The sequence below is a fragment of the Rhea americana genome, unplaced genomic scaffold, assembly GCF_003343005.1.
Source record: "Rhea americana isolate MKP2758 unplaced genomic scaffold, rheAme1 scaffold_26, whole genome shotgun sequence".
Classification (NCBI taxonomy): Eukaryota; Metazoa; Chordata; class Aves; order Rheiformes; family Rheidae; genus Rhea; species Rhea americana.
This window is the reverse complement of record NW_028186379.1, coordinates 6,264,181-6,287,548: the sequence shown is the minus strand read 5'-3', so window position 1 is coordinate 6,287,548 and position 23,368 is coordinate 6,264,181. Positions and strand designations below refer to the sequence as shown.

Sequence of the window (23,368 nt, the reverse complement as noted above, 5' to 3'; positions counted from 1 at the left end):
ACGATTCTTTAATTTTGTATTTTTGCCTTTGACTCTTTAATTTTGGATGCCATTAACTAATAGRTCGTATAACAAAGTGCATGGAGAAATCCATTTCATATATCGAAAATAATAAAACAGCAGTCAGACCAGACAACAACAGCAATAGCTGCCAAACAGGATGATGAACAAGTTTAATGCATCCTATTTTCCTCCACAAATTTTACTCCCTTTGCTGATTTTTTTTTAAAAGAAAACCCTACCTTCTTCTGTTGCTAAGTCAATATTGTTTTGAGTAGAAATGGTAATTACGAACAGCAAGAATAAAGATCAGCTTATGTCTGTGCCAAGTTCTGATAGTTAATACAAAAATAAAACACAACAAAGGATTAAGCTATGAAGAGATCCCCAGTTTCCTCAGAAAGCCARACAGTCCTCAAAGGTTCAAATTTCCTTTGGAGTCAAATTTTGTCTTCATATTGACTTGAACCCTGCATTGTTTTAAGTTATTGGCCTCTTAGTTGAATCTATAAATGACAAATTAAAGAATTCANTTTTTTGTAATAAATGAGAGAAGTGATAGTGATGCAGTATTCCTGGGCAAAGCAAATAAAGGTGACAGAGCAATTCTCTGCTTCTAAGACAACGTATTTTCAAGGTAACAGGAAGCAAAATGCAAGAGTGTGARTGTGTGTGTACCTAATCTAACATCACAGATTTGGTTTAAAACAAAAGCATTCATAGCATTTCTTTCATGTTGCATACAACATGGATTAATTTTAAGAACAGTACAGAACATAAGTTGTAATCTTTTCTAAGCTGCTAGTTCCTCTAGGAGGCTCCCTTATCCATACAATGTCCAATTAATCCAGTCCCAAGCCAGTTAAACATGGCAAAACATTTATCACAGGTATGGTTTATTCTGTATTATTAATGTGGCAAGATATACGTAAGAAAAACAAAAACGATACTTATTGTTGGTGGTGACAACATACGTATTTTTTAAACTTGAAAACTTGTTGCCAGAGAGTCACAGACATGTACAGCAGACGTGAAGAATCATGAGCTAGGCTTGAGCTGCAGATAGGCAGGAATGTATATTATTCTATTATATGAATGACTGTAGCATTGCTGTTTGAAGGAAAAACAAGAACACTGCCCATCTCCATTATCTTCATTCAAAAGTGCAACTTCTGCTACATTTGTTTCCCGCTGTATTTTTGACCTATTGTTTAGTATTTTATGAATCTCTCCATATGTAGAAAATTAGAGGAAAGAGATTCAACCAATTTAGTGCAAGACACTTGAATATTTATCTGAACATAACAGACAGAAGATGATCAAAGATTCCATACATTTCTCTATAAGGCAGATGGTCTTTTTTAATATAAGATCTTAAATATGTTGTTTATTTCTTAAGAGGTAGAAAATATCAAAATACTGTGAAAAAAATTCTAGCTTAAAACAATCAGTTTGCTTAGTCTTTAAAAAGTCTTACGGCTGCAATTTTTAGTTTAATAAAAACAAATGAAGCTATGGAAGCACAGGATTTCATGCTCTGTATAGATTTTACTTACTGGAAAAAAGAGAGCGCTTCTTCATCTATTCAGTGCTCAAGCATTATATAAGAAAAGATCTCCTTTTGCCCTGTTKGGGGCTATAAATCTGAAGACTTCTAGTGGAAAATTTTGGCGATTCCTGAATTTCTAGCACTACATTTAGCCGGGCACAGTTTATGTGTAAGGCAGTAGAATCACTGACATAAGCAGCTCAGAACTACCTCTCCCATAATGCTAGTACGAAAGGTGATAAAAACACAAGCTTATTTAAATCTTTTCCACAGGGAACAAAGGATTGTACTCAGATTCCAGCACCAACTGAAAATATCTGTTTCAGCAATTTTGACTAGTGCAGAGACAGCTGCACTACTCTGAAGCTGTGGTAGCCTGCCTGCAGTTTGAGTTACTAAGGCTTCCACTCCCTTTTCTCTCAGCAGAGCTAGGAGATGCTGATGTTATTGTCTCCAGTGCAATTCAGTAAGGCATAAGTTAACTCAGAACTGACATTATTATGCATTGGAAAAAGTAGTGTAAAAGGTCCTCTTTTCCTTCTAGTCATTAACATTCAGTAATATTTATTAAATAGTTTATAAAAAGAAGTTAGGGTATTATACATTCAAACAATCATTGCAATAGTCAGAGTAGAGAAAACAAATGCAGTATCAGATTCTAAATTAAGCACAAGTCTGGAGATATGCACACTTGCACACATACACCCCTACACACATAAGTTATATGTATGTGTGTAAATATATATAATATATATACATTTTTATATATACTTATGTTTTATATATACTTCTTTTAAGTCAGATCTTAGAACACAACACAGTATCTTCACTTGGTTCCTCTTTCACCAGAGGACAGGATTGTCCAGTTTGGAAAAACCAGGTTCTTCCCTAAGGTCCATGTAGGTTCCATTGCTCACCCAGCAGTCATCTCTGGATTTCCTATCAAAGATTAAACAAATTTCCCAGATGTAATGCTGGCATGTTCTTGGCACGTGCTGTTAACACATCCCACACTACGCATAGATCCCCCTTGAACTAGGCACAGCACAACTTGACACAGCATTCAAATGAGGCAATACAGCTTGGGAGACCAAACTGGTTATGCCTGCACTGGGCCTTGGAGAGGCACATCACTAGCCTAGTGTTCAGTTGAGATAAACGCTCACTTTCACTTTGACTTGTCAGTGCTTAGCGCTTTAAACTACAGTCAAAGATTTTTTTCTGGGTTTCAAATGCCAACAGGCAGTTTATTGGAAACTTCGGTAAGAATGGCATTCCTGCGCCTTTTTAAAACCTGAATGATCCGTATTTCTGTCCTGACTGAGACTGAATCCAAAAGTCTCCTCCTTCCTCTCCAAAGAAGCTCATCATCTTCATTGCATAAAGAAAGCCTTACAGTTCTCAGTAAAAGAGTAGGGCTATTGCACTAGGTACTTTACCCTRAAGGAAACCGTCTGCTTTTAATCTGGTGTGCCATATTTTTGGTGCAACATCAAATTATCTTTTTAAGTATATCAAGCTTATGATTTACAGAATACAGAAATCACTGTAATCAAAAGGAAAATGTATAATTCATATCTACTCTAGCACTAGGTGACACTTTTGACACGTAGTAACTAGAAGGGTTTATTCTATTTAGATCTACAGCAAAAAATCTCTCTTTCCAAAAAACATTCTTCTATCCTTATTGTGAATATACAGTTATACAGCATTGGACTTTGCTTCTCTCCTACCCTTTTAGTCTGCTGAAAGCAGAGTTTGCTTCTACTAAGTAGCTGTGGTGAGTTAGCTCACCAGCTCCGCATACCAAAAGACCTAAGTTGTTCCATGGTCTTGATGTAAATTTATAGCAAGTTTTTTTTTTTTTTTTTTTTTTTTTTAAACACTTTTTGGAGGGGCACAAAACAAAGAGAGTTCTAGATTAGTGGTTCTCAGTTATTTCCTCTTTGCATCCATTTAAAACATTTCTGTGCATCTCAGAGTCCTTCTCCTCAGAAGTACAGCATCTGTCTACCCAGAAAAAAGTAAGATCCCAGGTCTGTTAACTGTGATACATAGACTCATTCATCTCGTCTCCCAGTCTCTCATTAGATCCCAAACAGAGAAACTGGAGGGCTAAAACCCACATGCTCACTAGCATTTACTTTCACCTTTCAATGGTTGAAACCCTCTTCAAACATTAATTCATTTACAACAGGAAAAAATAAAGTGTCCTCTAAATCATAATTCTCTTCTCATTACATAAGGGAGATCACATTCAAAAATAGTCTTGGAAATGAAAAGCTGCATTCTGCAAACTGCTGCACAAGGCAATCTCACAGAATTCAGTGGGAGTTCAGCAAAGGTAATTAAGCTAAATTCGTCCACTTCACCTTGCCTGGAGGAAAGAAAGATGCTACATTATCATATGCCCAGGCTAATTCAAGCTTAAACCAAATCCCATTTGCCTTCAAGGCAAAAGTTAAAGAGAAATTCAGGGATGCACTAGTAAAAGGGCAACATATAATTCTTAGTTTTAACCAAGTTTGAAGTGTTTACATTGCCAAGTTATTTAAAAAAAAAAAGTAAAAAAAAAAACCCTGAAAAAATTGGAGCCTACTCTGTCACAATTTAGAACCAGAACTATAATACAAAATTTTAATGCATGATAGTACACACAAATCATTATATAGTACCTGAAAAATCTAGGCTGATGCTCCAGATTGTTTTCTTCCAGAACTTTCCGTCGTTCTCTCTGTAGTTGCTCAATCCTCTGCTTTTGCATTTCAGCTGCTTCGATATTCCCTTCTTCTAGAAACCTGTAGCACCAACAGTGATAAGACACGACTGGTGCTTCCCTTCACTCCCCCACCTCTGTCAGGTCCCCTGGAGCTCCAGAATCTCGCTTTTACGGCAGATAGTTCATATTATTTGAAAAGTAAACAACATCTGCAGACAACTCACATGACAAGCTCAAAGTAAATTTATATTAGATTCTTTTCCTCTAAAGTTAGAAACAGTAAAAATTCTACTGTAGAAAGGAATTTCAGCTTCCTCAGTTTTTGGCTAGTCAAACATGGTATGCTARAGAGCCACTATCTGAAAAGATTTAACACCTTTTAGAAGACCGTTGTCTAGAAACTGAGACATCCAAAAAGCAATTCTTGAAAATATTGATCCGTACAGAGAAGACCAGCTTTGGTAAGTGATTAAAATGTCCATTTCAGATGCACATTAATACAGAGATGGAAACACTGCAAGTATCTACTCAGGATAGTCTGAGCTTGAGGTAAAGTGAGTGTACAGAAGTATAAAAAAATATTTGAGGAAGATGTGATGAAGAAAAGCTTCTTACCTTTGGTCTGGCCTAAAACGTGTATCAGTAGATGGTAACAATGGTCTAGTTTGTGGGTCCAGTTCATTTAACTCTAATGCAAATTGAGTAAATCCATACCACTGTTCATAATCTTTAGGCATTGGATCTAYAGGGTGGGGGGGAAAAAAAACACACACAGAATTCCAATTAAATGCTTTCATCTTTAGAAGGAATCTTCCAAAACTTCCCCTCTATCACTTTGTTCATCTCTTTGAGCCAGGATCTTGATTTTGGGGCAATAAGAAGTATTTAATAGTGTTGTGACAAAAGAGAAAGTCTGCTCTGATGCACTACATCAAAACAGACTTCTGTTCTCAGTTGAACTACAGCAAAACTATGATGAAGTACTACCCCAGTGCCTTTTCAAACTACAGTAGACAAACAACTATGGCTTTGGGTGAAGTTCAGATATGGCTCACGTTATGGAGTTGAGCTTTGTGGGGTATTCTCCAATGTTTAATACAATAAATCAGCTGCAGTCCTCTACAAAATAAAGTACCCCATCCCCCCTTTTTTTGCACTTCTCAATACACCTTTCATATACAAAGGTGAAAATGATATCCTCAACCAAGGGAGAATGGAGAAAATGCAGAAAGACATGGGATGAAGTTATCTCAGTATTACTGGTTAAGTTAAATGGTTTATTCTTCTGGCCTACGTATTAAATGCGTGACAAAAATCTATTTTTCCACATAGAAATAAGAAATTGAGGCCTAATAAATAAGACAAAAACTGATAGCAAGTTTATTCTCAAGCAGATTTTAAATTTTGTACATCAACCACACTGATCACTAACTTGCTCTCCATATGCAGTTCGAAGAGGAGGAAGTCCCGCAGTATAAACTTTCATGCCATTTCCCAAAAATTCGATGCACAATTTTCCCAGTTTTATCCACAACACTGCCTTCAATCTCATGTGCATTTGGATTCCAGTATTTTGCCTAGAATTAAGAAGAACAAGAGGAAAAAATGTACATAAGACTAAGCGTGAATGATTTGATTATGTGAGTAGCACCTTGATGTAGCCTGTTTTTCTGAAATTAAAACTACTCCTTTGTGTGTGAATTACGGTACCATGTACAGAGAACTACTCTTAGTATTACTGATCAGCATATTACAATACTAATGTTGACGAACATATCTATTTTGTTTGCCTTTTTAGGGGCAGTACTGGATGAAGCATAGCAAACTTTCAAATTTTCCCAGTGACAGAAAACATCAGTTCCCAACTTATTTATCTACATTCTTTTCAGATTTGAAGAGGAGGAGGGAGAACTACTGTGAAGGAACTGATACTCAAAGTAATCTGCACTTCAGCCAATTTATAACATCAAAGGAGTATCTGCAGCCTCTCAATCTTTAAAATTTGAACTTAAACATCCACTGCAACTCTGCAAAAACATTACAGCACATTCAAGTAAGTATTTGAAGAAAAAGAATCACTTCAATGATTGCTAGAAAGCAAAAACATTCAGTAAAGCAAATAAGTAATAAGGAACTGTTCAAAAATTAACTTCCCTTCTGCTGCTGAGCATGCCATGCTGCAGGTGTATGCTGAAGTACTTAGAAGCAGACCACACAGACATAAGCTATAAAAAGCACAGCTTTGCTCCAGCAATCTGATTTGGAAAACAAGCCTCCTAACCTGCTGTGCTACACTATTTTTCAGGTGAGAAATTTTGGCATCAGGAAGAAGTCATTTAGTCTACTGCCAACCTCATTTTAATTTCAGTTTTCAAGGGAATTTCTTCAGAACGTCATGTCTGATGCCTGGTACCGAAGAGTAAATTTTGAACAACTACAAAATCCTTCAGTTAAGCTCCTTCAGGTATATGAAGAGGAACAGAAAAGAGCATAGGCTCCCTGTTAGCACCTGTGCAAGAGCCGGTTTTACAGCTGCTGGACAAATGCATCTAGAGCRTATATCACTCCATTAACAGAGGCATGTGGTCTATGTGGTCCTGCTAGTAGACACCTTGTGCCTATCTCTCCAGTCAAACACAAATACAGGTGTTTGATGATATTTCTTTCTTTCCCCTCCTTATCAACACCTTGAGTGGAATCACCTGAGAAAGCTGTTGCTTTTCTTTCTTGCCTGGCTCTACCTAGTAAGCTGCAGTTCCTTCAGCATTAAAGTCTCTCAAAGAATCAGAAGTAACTATAGGAGAGCTATAAGAAAACACAGCTTTTAAGTAGTTGTACTCTGCTTCAGCAGACAGCATCCACCCAGTGCTGTGCCTGTTAGAAAGGGCATTGCCAACATTGCTGTAGTTACTGGAAGTCACCTTTACGAAAGTCAGTTTGCAGTGACAAGTTTCATTATTAAGATTTTTGATGATGATCTCTCCATAGTGTTCAATCCATCTTTGCCCACTTAAGATGTTATGGATGCAAGATGTCACCTTGTTCCACTCATAATGGTCTCCAAAACTGGAAGAAATTACATACAAGAGAGAAATCTCATGCCATGTTTAAATTAGCACATTAGCTTAGGAAAAGATCTACAAGGAATTCTACATTAATAATAATAATACCCCAAATTTTTCGAGTGTCTCACTGTTCTTGTCCATTTAAATCCTTCCTCACAGAAACCTCTTTTTACTTCTGCTATAAACTATAGTATTTAATTCAGTTTCTCTGCCTCTCTTTATGAGTTTAAGTTTCCAAAAGTAATCATTCTAATACGTTCTGCTGGCGAAAATGCCCAATTCCCCAGTCTGTTACATAGTCCTAGGTCATATCGTGAGCATATGGGCCTTTGGAGTCAACATGAGTCTCTTTGACTACAATGAGCTTGGCTCAAGCCCTTGAGGCTGACTCTATGTGCACGCTCCAGTCAAGAGCAAAAGCTCTCGTCAGCTTGAGATGCAGCTGTGTGCTTGAAGAGAGCAAACAGGAAGAGATGAACAATAGAAATACTGATCGTAATACAACATTTTGTCTTTCATTAAAAAAGTAGATGTTCTTACAAAAGAGCTATATAGAAGCTCAAAGTCTGTCTACCTTTTACCTTACCTGTCATGAAAACAGGTAAACTGGTAGAACACCAGTTTCCTTACAGCAACTGCCCTTAGCTCATAGGAATGTGTTTATCAGCACACATTCCATAAGACCATTAGAAACTTTACCTACCTCCCCTTAAATACTCATTCTCACTTAGTGCATTGTAAGAGCATGTGAAAGGACAGCTCCTGTGGACTAGCAGACAGGCTGCCAATTTACCCACAGGAACTTGTTCTCCCGCTCCTACTTGCAGTCCACATGCTCTATTATGCACATTAATAATACTGTATATGCTCCAAAATTAGCCTTAATACTGATGCTTCATTTCTGCCTAGCCTCAGTAGACAGAGCCTTTTTTGTAGTCAATTCTAGAGCAGATGCTTTTCCCACAGGTATACAAAGCAGCACACACAGACTACATGCATCACAGAAAACACTGCAGTTTGTCAGCCCACCATGGGCCCTGATCCATTAGCTAGTTTGCCTCTGAACCTTCATTCAGATCCTAGAGATCTTTCACTCCTCAGTTTATGCTAACCACTATCAATAATATATCTTTTATACACCACTCATTCTATTTTATCCACTTAGAAAAAAAAGCACGTTTAGTTTGACTGATCAGTTGGGTTCTTGTATTTTTTTTGTGTAGATGGCAAAACAATCAAATTTTTAGACCCTCTTTGGAAAACAGGTTTAACTGGAACACTACTCAAACTTTAGAACTCTGTCTCTGCAAACATGATGGACATAGGGCAAATTTTAAGAGATTTTAATTGTTTGATCTATAATGAACACTCTGACAATTCAGTATATAAAAATAAATATCTGCAGTGTTCAAAGAAAGACTGTATTCAACACTTTACTATATTGGATGCTTGCTTCCTTTGATTAAAAAAAAAAACCACCAGATATGCTACTGGTGTTATTGATCACTTATAGCCATTATCATTGGATGAAAAACTGCTATCAGCATCAGCCACAGACCAGGACCCCATAGTGTCAGGCACTGAACAAATACAGGCACAAAGACTGTTTCTCTTCTACAGAGCTCTCTGCCTGTTCTAGGTAGTTAAAAAAAAAACATAGAGAAAGAACTGATACCTTCCTCTACCATGCAATATTTCCACATAAGGTTAATGTAGCTTGAAATTCAACTGTACTGAGCCAAAGCATCAACTTGTCAAGAGATCCAAGAGGAATAGTTTTTATTTTATCTTTTATTTTTAACCTTTGGAAGAGTTAATGCTACAGTTAAAGTAAAGCTGGGGGGAAGAATTTCATAATCACTTATTCTTCCAAAGGTCTAATACAGCACTGTACAGCTTGTTCTTATTTGGGTAAAAGTAGTTTGTGTGCGCATGTGTGTATACAGGAATGTGCTATTGCACCACTTACGCTGGCAGAGTTACATGTGTTGTACCAACTGGAACAATTTCCATGGACTTTCCCCAGAATTTGTTTTTCCATCTTACATCTGAAAGAAGAGCAGGGTGGAGGGATAAAAAGCCATGTTTAGTCATCAGCACAGGTGAATCAATCTATTTCTGTGATCCATTTCATCTTCAAGAAAATGTAAAATAACAAATTACAACATAATAAATCAAAGTAATGCTACAGACCTTTAAATAGTTGCATGTTTTTTCATTACATTACTGGTTATTAAAAAAAAGCATCAAAAGTATAAGAAAAGACACTTCTGTTAAAAACTTGTTCAAAAGAGTGGAATTTGAATAAGCTATTTACAGGCACTATACATTCATCTGCAATTCAATAGTGCTAGTGAATGAATGCAGACATTTCCAAGAGCAAAAGCAGAATTTCAGATAGAAAAGTATACTACCTAAAAACATCTGCAATAAAGAAGCAAGAGAATGATTCAAAGGGCACAAACTGGAGAGGATTTTAGTCCAATTTCCCTTGGAAGTGTAACTGCCCTTTTAAAATGTTTTGAATTACAGAAAGAGCTGTTCAAGTCTCATGTCATTTTCTTCAGAAGAGAAAAATGAAGAAATAGCCACTCAAGTTTAGGCAAATTTATGGAGGAGTTTATTAAGATATCAGAACACCTGGAAGTGAAATAAACATGGGCAGAGAAACATGACACCAGGGGTATACTTAAATCGGGCTAAACAATCAGGCAGTAACTTTCATAGCAACTTCAGAGCCTGGGATGCCAAGGATGGCATCCTTGCTGCGTTAGACGCTAGGAACTCCAATTCTGTTCCCCGTCTAATCTGAGAATGAGGGAAGAATTCATCTCTAGCTTCAGAAAGATGCTAGTACTAATAGATAAGGAAAACAAACACACCGTGTTCCATGCAACTGAGGAAGCTGTTACTCTGGCTGCGACATGCCTGCTCGAATTGCAGTTAGGAGAGGACGCACCTTCATAGTACGTGACAGTGACAGGGCTGAGCCACTAAGCTGCATACCGTTGCAAAGGTGATGGAATGGGACATAGRGGAGAATTCCTAATAGAAAAATTATTCTTTTCTTATCCTTTCAGAAAAGGACCTTTCATTTAGTTTGGCAGGTTTATGCTATGTTAGCATCTTTGGTGAAAGAAATTTGATTGCGATTCCTATATTGCACAATAAGAGGTCTTGACAACCTTGACAACGAAGGCATTATGCCAAATTCTCTACTAGCTTTCTCTTCTATAGTGGATAGAAAAGAAAGGGCAAGCGCAAGACTAAAATCAGTAAATACTAAGCTCCATTAACTATTTCAACATAGAATAAAGAGCAGGTCAACATTCTCCAARTATCTACCACCAGGCAATAAGAGAGGCCAAGACAACACACACGTACACCACAGAGGATCAAACTGCTGAACTGCAGCAGACTGCGTTATGTTCTACGCTCTCAGAAATGGCAAGTCTGCCACACAGTGATCAGTACACTGGAAGCACCTAGGGAACCACTGCAGAACTTGGTTATTCAAAAATTTTGGGACAGCTAAAAAAAAGAAAAAGAGTGAACACTTATTTCAAAACCATGTCCAGACCAATTCAGGTGTAGATACTGTAAATAGATGGAACTTTCTATTTTAAATTTCTATTGTTCATGTATCCATACTCCTCTTCTGCAAGTGAGTACTGCAAAAAATAGTGTCAGTTTCACAAGGAACAAAAAACAGTTTCCAAAATAACTGCCCCTGTCAGAACCCAGTCTTCTGGCTCGCTAGAGATCATCAAGAGATTTCTGAATGCTGAGACAGAGGAACTAAGGTTAGCATGTGATGGGATGACAGCATTATCAGGAAAAGGAGAAATAACCCCCACAAAAGTATTTTATTGAAGACAAACGTAAGTATAAATTGCATTTAATTTCTTCAGAAACAAYAGAACGTCTGAATCCCAAGAGCCTTTCATTTAAGTACAGTACAGCTKCTTAAAATTACAGAGCATACAAATCTGATCTCTGAACTCTACCCTGCAGCATTCCCAGACACAGCAAGGCAAGGTAGAAATTTTGCACCTCTGGCAATGTAGCTGAGGTCTGACTTCTTTTCATTAGATGATACTGTATGGCAAGCAAAAAGATATTTGYACCCAGAAAGAACTTGCCTCACTGACAAGCTACATTTAGAATTAACTTAATGCTAATTTTTCGAATCTAAGGTAAGATAGCCCTATAGCAAGGGCCACACAGCATTTACAAATTGCATTTACACTGAAAAATAATCACACCGTCTATGCCTTCCACAAGCTCAGCTAGCTGCCTTTTTTTTTTTTTTTTTTTTTTTTTTTTTTTTTAATATTAAAATTTAATTTTTTTTTTTTTTTTTTAAGAAAGAACTGCTGCAGCCTGACTCAGTCTCCTGGTGCATCAGGAGCAGCCTCAGATTCTCACTCTCCTTGCTTAGATTCTCTTTAGAGAAGAGCCTTGTTCTCTAATATGTACATTAAAATAATAATAATAATCTGTATCCGATTACAGTTTTCAAGACCTGTTAATAAATAAATCAGTCTCTATTTTTTATTAAGATAGGCTTATATATATAGTATTCAGTTACTGAGTAAATTTTTGGTCATTTCTACTTTTTGATCAAGAATAAGCCTTTCCAGTCCTGTATTTTACAGAGTAGAGAATTATGCTGAATAAMGAAATTCAGACTAAGAGAGGTCTGATTTCTGTTCAGCATAGCTCCATCCATTCACAGTAACTATAATCAAGTGARCAGAGTCAACTGTAACAGAGTTATAGGTTATAACACAGCTACATTGTGAATTCATGAAACTCTGGCCGAAGGATTTAAAGTCCATTAAAAGGCATAGTTATGTTCTGTAAACACTCTAAAAATATCTAACCACATGGATATGGTAGCTGGCTGACATCTTCACCAGTGTTGAGCAAACACCTCAAATGAACTTTTTTTTTTTTTTTTTTTTAAGACTTAATGTTAGTAGTCCATCAGCACAAAAATCTTACCATACTGTAATATTGCTAAAGGAGAAAGTCACAGTAAATGTTATTTGTCCCCTTTATGCATTTTTGGGGAAATCATTTTCAAAACAGGACTGCAGTACCTGCCAGGGCTCAAGATTTAACTAGCAGTTTTTCAAACTCTATTCTAGGTTTTTAGGCTTGCCTTTTTTTTTTCCTTAAAAAATAGGATGAGGTGCAACTCTTCTTTAGCAAACAAAAGAGAAAAACTGCAAAGAAAATATTTCTGAAGAGTTCAAGGAATACAGATATTTGTGCATGAAAACAATGATTACTTAATGTTACGAAAGACTCACAATATTTGTAATGGCAAAAAATCCAGGCAAAAAGCATGCCGGTAAGTAAAGGCTAGGATTTCTTAGAATGGTTCTGATATGATTTAAGCAGTTAGGAAACTTCACCTGTTCCCAGCTTCTAGATATTTTATAGTTGACATACAATGAAACTATTAAGACTATAAAAGTAAAAGATGGACTGAAGAGTTACCTTGCCAAACAGCAAAATTCGCAGATTCAGCATGGCATGCAGAAATGGGTGGATGGTGACTGACCTAATGGCAAAATATGAAAGGAGAAGAAAAGACAGCCATATTAACACTTGAACAATCATTTGTTTTTGTTTTTTTCCTTTGTTTTTCATATATAGCATTTAAAATTTGAACACTTACTTTCCTTTTGCAGTTGTATCCTGAAGGGGGAGCCAATAAGATTAATAAGGTACTGAGGCTGAAGAAGTTCACATGCACTAAGAAGTATGTGAAGTACTTATTTTAAAAAGGTCTATTTTGTTCAAGTGATAATTTATTTGTACGTTGTCTCAAATGAGATGATTATATCTAGCCTTAGGGCCCCATTCATATACTAATAGAAGCTGCACTGTAAACWCACAGAAGTAAAAAAAGGGCCATTTCTTTTGTACGATAAATAACCACAAAATCCCTCTGCCTATGGGAGGGAGGGACAGTGCTCAGTATCTCTGAGAGGGCCAAGGGTGGAGAAATTGGACCACAAAATTCCATCCAGTATCAAGTACTGCTATGATAGCAGCATATGACATTTTTTTCTAGTCTGGAACTTTAAGCATTTGGATCAGCTTTGGGTAATAACACATACATGAATAAGGGCAACCACCAAAACAGCAAAGCAAGAATTGTAAAAAAACAAAAATACAAAGCAGACTATTAAAAGAAAATAGCAAATGAATAAGTGACTGCTTAAGGCAGAAGCAGCCAGATTTCTTGGCTGTCCATTCTCTCCTCTGGGTGAACATGACTAAGAACTGACCTGGATAAACTTCTTTGATGTGTAACGCCTACTGTTATTTTGACAAAGACGACTTAATTTTCAAGTAGAGTTGCTATTTCCTACTCTGAATTTCATTTCTTAACTGCATATATGGCTCAAATGCAGTTTTACTTCTTTTGCTACTCATTTTTCAAATTTGTTACCGAGCATTTTTTCCACAGGCATCCAGGTCTTAATCTCCAGTTGGTCAAAAACAAACCCAAAAAGCAGACCCCCTCCCCCCCCCCAGTACTAACTACTCTCAATTACATCCTAATTCACCCAGGGCAACACTATATCTCTGATTTACTTCACCCAGATTAACCCCAGATATCACTATAATTCATGGGTTACACCTAGCTCTCACTTAAACTGTTATAATTCCAGAACAAGTTCACAGAGACAAAGTAGAGGTTATTCTATACTCATTCTAGAGAGAGAATAGAATCCCCACAATTTTTCACATTTTGCATATTACATGAATTACCTAATGAGTACCTACACTGTAAGTTATTTACAGCAATTATCAAAATGCTTGCTCAAACAAGTAATCAGCAACAGTTTCTGATACAAAGAAAAGGTTTAATGCTTGCAAGCTGCATGAAATTTCCTTCCTCATATACAGACCTCTCTTCCTAGTATTCCTCAATTCATATTAACACACTAACGCACTAAYTTTACCACTTTCTAAGTTAAAATGTCCTTTATTGCACATACAAGAACAATAGTYATTAACAGCCCAAGTCCTCAATGTTTTAAAATTCCTTTTTAGAAAGAGCAGTCTTTGTACTGACTTATCCAATATTCAGGGGAAAAACTTTTCCTTTCATTCAAATTAACATTACATTCACTACAATGCTTTATTTGTCACTTTGTTATTCCAATTTGCTGTTATGTGGGTAACTCTGGTGCTCTATATATCATCTTAGAATTGKAATAAAATAGTGAATCAGATGTGTTACCAGAACTTTAAAATTCAGTACTTGCCCTTCCTATTTTGCTTAGGCCAGTGACTCATTTCCTGAGACTAGGGGAAGATCACACAGCATTCTCATCAGTTGTATAACGTCTGTACGTCATGTTCTATCTTCAGAGTTCGTCAAAAAACTCGATTTCCTAAAGAAAGCCTCTTAGAAGGCTTTCTCTGATCAAATTTCAAAGTTATGCAACCCCAYCCGCCTCACTTTTCATAACTTTTTGTTATGTCTATATGGAATGAGATAACTTTTAATCATTCTTATCCTGATAGGCATCACATTAAGTTTAATCTCTTTTTAACATGTGTCTCAAGCTTAGCTCTTTTGGTAACTTGGCTAGTTTAAGTTTAGGTATTCTGCACCCATGCTTCATAATTATTCTCCRTTTGGGGAATTATTTAGAGCATCACTTAGATCTTGATGTGCTGTATATATCCTTCAACTACTAACCTGTACCAGGATTTGAAAGGCATGGCCCACAAAGYGATTAGATAGGGAAGAGAAAGATTCAGGTTGCCACAGAAAATATTACTGGCTGTCCGACTCTTATTACACTCCTTATATAAGAGGACATTAAACAGCTGAAGATAATGCAATGTTTTTAATGATCCTAAACATAAAAATGTGATTAGAACATGAAAGCTATTTATAGCCCTGATCAGATAGCACTGTTAAAATTAGACATCCCAGAATTAAAYGGGTTTCCTCAAAGAATGAATCAATTTCATTCGTTTACAATTCTGTAATGTCCCTTGATTTTGCTGTGCTCAGGTTTTATAAAGTAATTTTGTATTTTGCTATTAACTCCAGAGGATTCCAGCCATGCATTCAGAATTAAGCAGTCTATCAAACAGTAAATTTAAGGATTGTAGTATATAATACCTGTTCTGCAAAAAATTGGAAACCTTTATCTTCACGAATACATTCATAGGTTTCTCCAAGCACAGGATTAAAAGGCTTGCTTCCAGCTCGGTAGTAACTGGAGGCATAGGCAGATACTGCAAATGCAGCTATGTACACCTGGGAATAACATGCACAGAATTTTAATTAAACAACTACAACCATACACCATTTTTACTATACATTGATTTTACAACGGAGGGGGAAGTCTTGACTTGAATCAAATTCTATGTAATCTGTAAATGATGGAAAAAAATATATAAGCATATGACAAGTTAAGCATTAATTCAAATATTACAGAATTATTTATTCTTCCAGACAGCCCTTTCAGAGGTCCAGTGATGAAACTGTTAGTGTAAAACACTACAAAAACGTCATCAATTGAAAATTATATTTCTGAACACTGAAACAACATAGCATTCTGAAGAACTGAAATATACACAGTAAAAAGCTATAAGCTTAGAAATCACTCTAAGATTCTGTATTATAACTGCCTTYTGCAATTATGGTTCCCGATTCTATGGATCTACCAGCTATTCTTTTTTGATACAGGGCACAAGTAATACTGGATGAATTTTCACAGAATTTTCTACGGCTTATGCATTAGTTTGAACTGCCATTTGTCTATTGCACGCTGACTACTACCTAGTAACAAAATTTTTATTTTCTGTGATTGAAACAGAGGTGTTCCTTCCAAATTGCTACGGTGAGGTCAGCATAACTCCTAAATATGAGGAATGAGAATCTGGGGTTGTTCAGCAGACCTTGATTATGTCTCCTCTGCACCATTTTTCTCCCTTTTCATTCCTTWTTCCTCATCTTGTGAAAGTGTAGATGTTCTCCTTTTGGTCTCAGGAACTCATCCCATGAAAGAGTCATTCTAAAGTAAACTATTGCAACTACTATCCAACAGCTAACTATCTTTGCCTTGGAAATTCCTCCAAGGCAAAAAGTACTCCATCCTGAGTTTTAGTTTCCCAACACTTGGGAGAATGAAAAAAAGCAAAAAGGCTTGTTTTCACTTCTATAGAAAGAACTATTGCTCATTTCCTTTTTCTTTTAACATAYGTTCTCAAGAGAACAACAAAAAAACCTGTGCATCTAAAAATCCAATTAAGAGGCACACCCTCTGCTCTCTGAAGAGGGCTTTATTTTCATTGTATGCAAATACACGACAATTTAATCTGCTTGATACTGAATTATAATCCTTGCAGAGTGTCAGAAAGGAAGAGTCTTCCCAAATTAGATTTATAATACAATTATTTACGCTCATTAATAGCCTTTAACATAAGATGTGTTGAGCTGAAAAAGGTTTGATTCAGTTTAAAGGACAATCTGTARATTTCATTTAAGAGAATTTGGAGAGCTTTTAATCCTTTACTTACAGGCTTATATATTGGAAGAAAAACGTAGTTGAAAGGTTTTTTTCACTTGCTCATTTGCCAAATTTTGAATTCAGTGTTCTGCACTAGAAGTAGACAAACCATTATTATACTCTATATATTCAGGTATTGCTAAGTTTTGAAATCCTGAACATTTCAGAACAACCTCCAAAACCACACAAATCAGTTAATAAAACCAAGTGAGCTCATCTTGTTAATGTAAAGATATCACAGTAGTGTACTGCTGAAAGACACAGTGTTCTTTATGTACATACACATCATAGCCATCACATGCACAAGGGAAGTATATACTAGCTCAAACCCTTCTTTTTGTTGTAAATWTTTAATCTTAGAGAGGAAAACTTGGTAAACAGACCTAAACTTCTTTTGTTTAATATTACAGAACAGTGAGGCACTTGAGAAGAGTTGCTTCTTGTTAAAGCAACAGAAATTACACAGAAGAATCGAAACCTGGGTGCTTACGCATGCACAGACACATGCGCTGTATCACAGTGTTCACTTTGGAAAGTCTGCCTCCCAGCTGTGAGAAAAATGGAACAGAATATCTTCATTTCTTTGGCAGATTGTTTGTACTCCATTTTGATTATATTCAATACCACTAAATATTTGGAATAAAACATTTACCATCCTTTCAAATGGATCAGGTGTATTCGCCGCTTTATCTAGCAGTTCACTGTATTCCAGCTCTTCGCAGAGACGCTGAAGGGTGTTAAGTGGCTCATTTAGTTCAACAGGCATGGCCACTTTGGAGAGATCCTTTCCTATGTTATTTCTCAGGATATTCCATAGGCTGATGTTACTAGTATTAGGACATGGAGCTGGTAAACATGTTCTCCGTTTCGAATGGCATCCAATTCCACTTTCAGAAATACAGTCTGAAAGGAAATGGGAAAACAAATTAATCAATTCACTGTTTACTTATAGCTGATATTTTAATACACATTTGCAAAAGGAACTAAACATTCCTTTTTTTCTGTCAAAACTTCCTTCCACTCCCATAYTTCATTCAAATATTCCTCTTGCAGTTTAAAGACACCCTGCTATAGCATGTTAAAATTAAGAGCAAGATTTYAATTTCAATAAATTTTAACTAATGTAAATTCTAGGTACAAATGAAACATACATACTCAAAAGCAAAATTGCCTTCCTTCTCTTAAAGGTTATAAAAAGACTTTCAGTTGAATTTGAAAGAGTATTATAACTATCTCATTTGTAARAGAGATACATTCCTATACATTTAAGTGACATAAAACCTCCCTCCTTGACAGAGCTTTAATTAAACTGACACTCCGCAGAAGGCAAGGTGCAACTTTCAGATCCAAGCGTTAAAACATCTCCTATATTTCTCCTCCTATTTATCTGAATACTCCTACCAGGGAAATTTACTGTGTGACAAGTTTACATGCAGGCTTTTCTACAACAACCCTCATAGTATTAAGCATTTTAAAAATTTTAGTGGTATTGGCTTGTAGATACACCCATATATTGGTGGAGAAGTGACCTGTTTTAAGGGTGGAAAAGCTAAAGCAACTCTAGAGCTATGGAAGCAACTCTAGTTGATGATCCAAAAGAAGGACTCACATAGCCACATGAATATCTGAGCTATCTGTTGGTGTGTCAAAGCAATCTGAGCAGAGTATATCGTTCCAAGCATGCCATGAAATGCTTTGTAGCACAATTAGAATAGAGCTACATATCTTTGTAAGAGGCATTGGCCTGAAAAGATTATAWTCCTTAGCTGTAAATAAATCTCATTACGGAGAGGAATATGCTCCCCACTACATCAACATGTTTTACCTTTACATGTGTGGAAGCACCTAGAAAGCTCCTGCCTTAGCAGAAGCTGCCATTTGGCGGACTTTGGGTATAGCCTCAGTCACTCAGTCCCTGGCCTAATACGGAATTCCATGCCCACACATGGAATCACACACAGAACGGTTGAGGTTGGAAGGGACTTCTGGAGATCATCTAGTCTAATCCCCTTGCTCAAGCAGKGTCATCTACAGCACGTTGCCCAGGATTGTGTCCAAATGGCTTCCGAGTATCTCCAAAGAGGGAAACTCTACCATCTCTCTGGGCAATCTGTTCCAGTGCTTCGTCACCCTCACAGCAAAAGAATTTTGCTGAACATAAGGAAAAACTTTTTATGGCTTTCCTCAGATAGCTTTGTCTTGGAAGGATGGAAACAGCATAGGGCAGCAAACCTCTCCTGCCCAAAGAATCACTGCCCTTAAATGCACAATCTCGACCATTACTTGCTCAATTGTTACACTGAGGGAAGCAAAATACCAACAGTGCTCACAACAGTGACAAAGAGCAGATAACCACAAGGGTTTACTTCCCCATCACTGGCATGCTAGCCAATACCTCAGAGGGAGGTTTTCAAGTGTAATTAGCATCCTCAAAATTTTGAGGAAGAACTTTCTATCTTTCCTGCCACAGACAAAACCAGAAATCTTAACATCTGCTGTGACTGAGTTATTGCAAATCTATTTTCATTACAAACTCTTCCTTTTTGCATAAAAAGCCCACAGGCATTAGGAACCAGAAAACCTACCTAAAACAACTATACTGTTAAGATTGTCTTTTCTAAGAGATCAGCTTCTATAGCTCCCTGTCGGAAAATTTTATTCAATATCAGTAGAGGCCAAAAACAAAAAGGATGTTTTCTTAAACATCTCAGGAGTAAGGGGACATCTGAAGAGGAAGAAAAGTGCTAGTAATCTGTTCTTGTCAAAAGAGCTCTCTGAAATGGGATTAGGCCACGTCCTTTGCCAATTTCTAATTACACACAGAGTATGTATCAACTTAATCATGTACTCTGGACCAGTCCTTCAGCTGGGGTAAACTAGTGAGGCTCCATTCACCAGTCACAGAAGAAGAGTTCTACAAGACACAGTAAAGAAAAAAAATGCAACAGAAAATATGACARGCCTTCAAAAAAAATGTACATGGTTCAAGCATGCAGCAGGTGGTTTGAAATCTAAGACTGTATTCATCTATACACCTAAATGGAATCTTCCTGTCTGGGATACAGACCAAACAGCTCTCACCGATCCCCTTTAATGTTTCTGGTGCTTCCTCAATGGTTAGATTAATCAGAGAAGTTATTTAGATGCCAAGTTTTTTATGCAATAAATCCTTCCCTACCCCTTTCTCCCCCCTTCAGCTCCACCAATTCCCCAGGAAAAAAAGACAGACTCATTCAGTTCTAGTTTGCAAGTGCTGTGACAAACGGGCAGCAGCAACACTGCGTTTAAAGCCAAAMAGTCCCATTATGATCATCTGGTCTGACCTTCGCTATTACAGTGGCTAGAAGATTTCATCATAATCCATAGCTTCTAGTTCAGCTAAAGCCCATGTCTAAAAAGGTATCAAGTTTGATTATTAATAGGAGTGGCAGGCTGTCCAAAGCACAGAGACAGCAGCTACCAGAAGCATGTGGAAGTGCTGTTGATACAGAAGAGCTCTGATGATATTACAAGTAGAAGCTGAACAGCCACATTATTGCAATGTTCTAAAGCCCAGATCACAAGCAATGTTAATCTGAATTCTTTCCTATCTTAAAGGAAAGAATCTTGATTTTTAAACAGTTACAAAAGACAACAGGTCTCCAGGCATTTCAAACTGGCCTACGCTCATAAGGTTCCATTGTTCCTTGAGGATGACTGGGAAATATCTGCTAGTAAGAGAGCACTGTTAGCAAGAAGCCACCGTTAACATTATTGAAGATAGAAATATATTGATATTAGAAAAAATGAACTTTGAACTTCAAGAGTTTGAATGAACTCTTTCCACTTGAAAGTGGAAAGCATGTTCCAGTTGGCAGAAATGAGAAGGTGCAACATAGCTAATACATTATGACCAGATCCTCACCCTCTTTTGATTCTATCTCCAATTAGCAAGACTGATAAATAAGTACATTAGTTAACAAGAATAACATGATTAAAAAATGCTAAGAAAAGTCTTATGGTCTCACACTAGACCTGTTGGTGTGTAATTATTTTCATGTTCCTTTAAACACTAAGGATTCTGTTAAAAACAACACAACTTTGAATTTGGTTGTTAAATGGCAAGATTGAAAATAGACTGAAAAAAGAAAATTACTTCTTGAAGAAAAAGCAGCAGCTACGGTTTTCTAGTTTAGAAAAAAATCCCATGGCCATGAAAAAAACTGACAAGTTGCAGTAGCACCAGAGAAGGCAGGAAAATAGGTGTTTTTCTACTGATACAGAACCACCATCCTATTAAACAACTGTGCCTTGGTCTTGTTAATGAGATTAGCCAGACTGTGCTGTTCGAAAACAATCTGAGGCTGTAAAAGAGAAAACACTGGCTGTTTACATCTCAAAACCTGTGGTACTACGTAACTTGCAGAAAGACAAGAAAAAAAGAACTAAGGAAAGAAACAAAACCTATCAGAACACAACACTGAACAACAACAACAAAATGCTGAACTTACCTAAAGTTTGCCTTTCATTCTCCATGTCATTGCTTAGGTTATCTTCTGAGACATTGTCACTGATATCACTTACGTATGAGTCATCATCTGATATCTGAGTGTGGGGTTGGGAAAGAAAGCAAAGTACGTCACTCATTAAAATAATCCCATATGCACATTYGAATTGTTATTTCAACTGCAATTATTAACAGATTTGTACTGTTTACATTGTGCTTCAGTATTGCTGAAAAGCACTAAGCAGGCCTGAAACAAAACTGAATTTGGGAGAGATCACCATCACTGACAAATTCAACTATTCTTTCAGTGGAAAAAATTCTTCTTCTTTGACCCTGCAGCTAAGTCTTTCTTTCTATGAAAACCTGAGATTATTATGGAGTCCTAGAGAGGTAATAAAAGGCACTATTAAGTTTCAATATTCATGGCATTAGCCCCAAGGTAACCTGCAGCTACCACAAAGACTGGTATAAATATATATTTCTCTGATACAATTTCTTAAGTATCTGTATGATAAGTCAAGGCACAATATACACAATATCTACATACTACACTATGCACAACTACCTATTTGACATTTTCCTCAATGGGCATCTAAGATTTCTCTGTAATACTTATTACATTTTACTGTGAAGAGAAAATAGCAACAAATAAATACACATGGTATATTAATTTTTAAAAGATTTCATTTTCTGACAGTCATCTGATTTGCAATTAGCACTTAGAAGGACTAAAGTTCAAGTAGTAGATAATGAATTACATCAGAATGATGTCTAATCTTAGTACTCAGACCTCATTTTCTGAAGAGCTAGCAGACAGCAGGACTTCCTGTGCATCAAAAAATTCTGTGAGAGAGTCAGCAACAGACAGTCTGCTTTCATTGGAGATCTGGTGAACCAGACCTTTGCTTTCTTTTCTTGAATTTTCCTGTTTAAAAGAAACAAGTTTTGAGAGGAAAAGTATCAGATAGCATTCATAAATTCAAATCTACAGATATGTAATTTAAAGGGCTGTAAAATACTGGGAGAAGACTGCACATGGTCCTCTGCAATTTTTTGAGAGGTAGCATGTGTTTCAAAGATGGGACTAAAAACAAGGGAAAGATAGACCAAAATGAAGAAAAAAAAGAAAGCAAGCAATGCATATTCAGTAAATCGGTTATGGCACTGCATGTGCACATCTATTTTCCTTCAAAAATCAGATACAACAATGCAGTGCTATATGAGTGATTTATTTAGCCAGATATATGCAAGTGTATCATGAGAAATCCCMCAAAACAGCAAAATCCCTGCCGCTTTATTTTACATAGAAGATTCAGATTCTCTTCTGATCTCAGCAAGTGATTTGCTCTTTTCCTCCCTTAATGCAAAGTTTGCAGTGTAGTGGCACGCAAAATTCAGAGGGGCAAAGCAGCTTTCTATATAAACAGCACTGCCTTCCTAGCTCTCTTTCTCCAATAGATCTATTAATGCAGGATGGAAAGTAGTCAAATCTACACCTGAAGTAATGCTCTGTTAACCAGAAACAGCACATTACCAAAGCCACAAAAATGACATTGCTCTTGGAGCAGCAGTCGTATTTGATTGCCATAGAGATTTCAGTACCTTTTAYTATGCAAGCCCTAAGCGCTGTATAGGTGGTTGGCAAGGTTCCAAAAGRTTGTCTACCAAAGATAAGATGAACAGTAAGACTCGTTGTTTCATCCTGTGAATGTAGTAAAATATTTGGAGAGGACTGGGCATTATTGCTTTCCCTGATAACTCCACCAATACTAAAGAAGAAAGGCCAGCTGGCCCAAAGGAGTGTATTAGCTGCTACTTTCAAGCTTCATTCTGCAGGAGATGATTTACTAACTAGTGATTATGACTGCCCTCACTATCACAATTYTGCAGGAATACATTTCAAGTGGATGAATGTTGATTGTAGGACACCACAAAAGACTTGATCTGCTTAACTAGTAATAACATATCACAATTCACTTGTGCACCTGCAGC

At 36.7% G+C, this 23,368-nt stretch overlaps 1 protein-coding gene across 4 annotated transcripts in view; it reads right to left on the bottom strand.

Moving 5' to 3' along the window:
• Positions 1–533: 533 nt before the first annotated feature.
• Positions 534–23,368, bottom strand: part of OSBPL3 (oxysterol binding protein like 3) — a 78,976-nt gene continuing 56,141 nt past the window's right edge. For all 4 annotated transcript variants that reach the window (XM_085307578.1, XM_085307580.1, XM_085307579.1 and 1 more), the window contains 11 exons: positions 22,167–22,301; positions 21,381–21,474; positions 17,543–17,793; positions 15,498–15,635; positions 12,842–12,905; positions 9,303–9,381; positions 7,190–7,334; positions 5,701–5,845; positions 4,884–5,010; positions 4,225–4,347; positions 534–2,488 (listed from right to left, as the gene is read on the bottom strand). In XM_085307578.1, the coding sequence (XP_085163704.1) occupies positions 2,392–2,488; positions 4,225–4,347; positions 4,884–5,010; positions 5,701–5,845; positions 7,190–7,334; positions 9,303–9,381; positions 12,842–12,905; positions 15,498–15,635; positions 17,543–17,793; positions 21,381–21,474; positions 22,167–22,301 (1,398 nt within the window). In that variant the 3' untranslated portion in view covers positions 534–2,391. The remainder of the gene's footprint in view (positions 2,489–4,224; positions 4,348–4,883; positions 5,011–5,700; positions 5,846–7,189; positions 7,335–9,302; positions 9,382–12,841; positions 12,906–15,497; positions 15,636–17,542; positions 17,794–21,380; positions 21,475–22,166; positions 22,302–23,368) is intronic.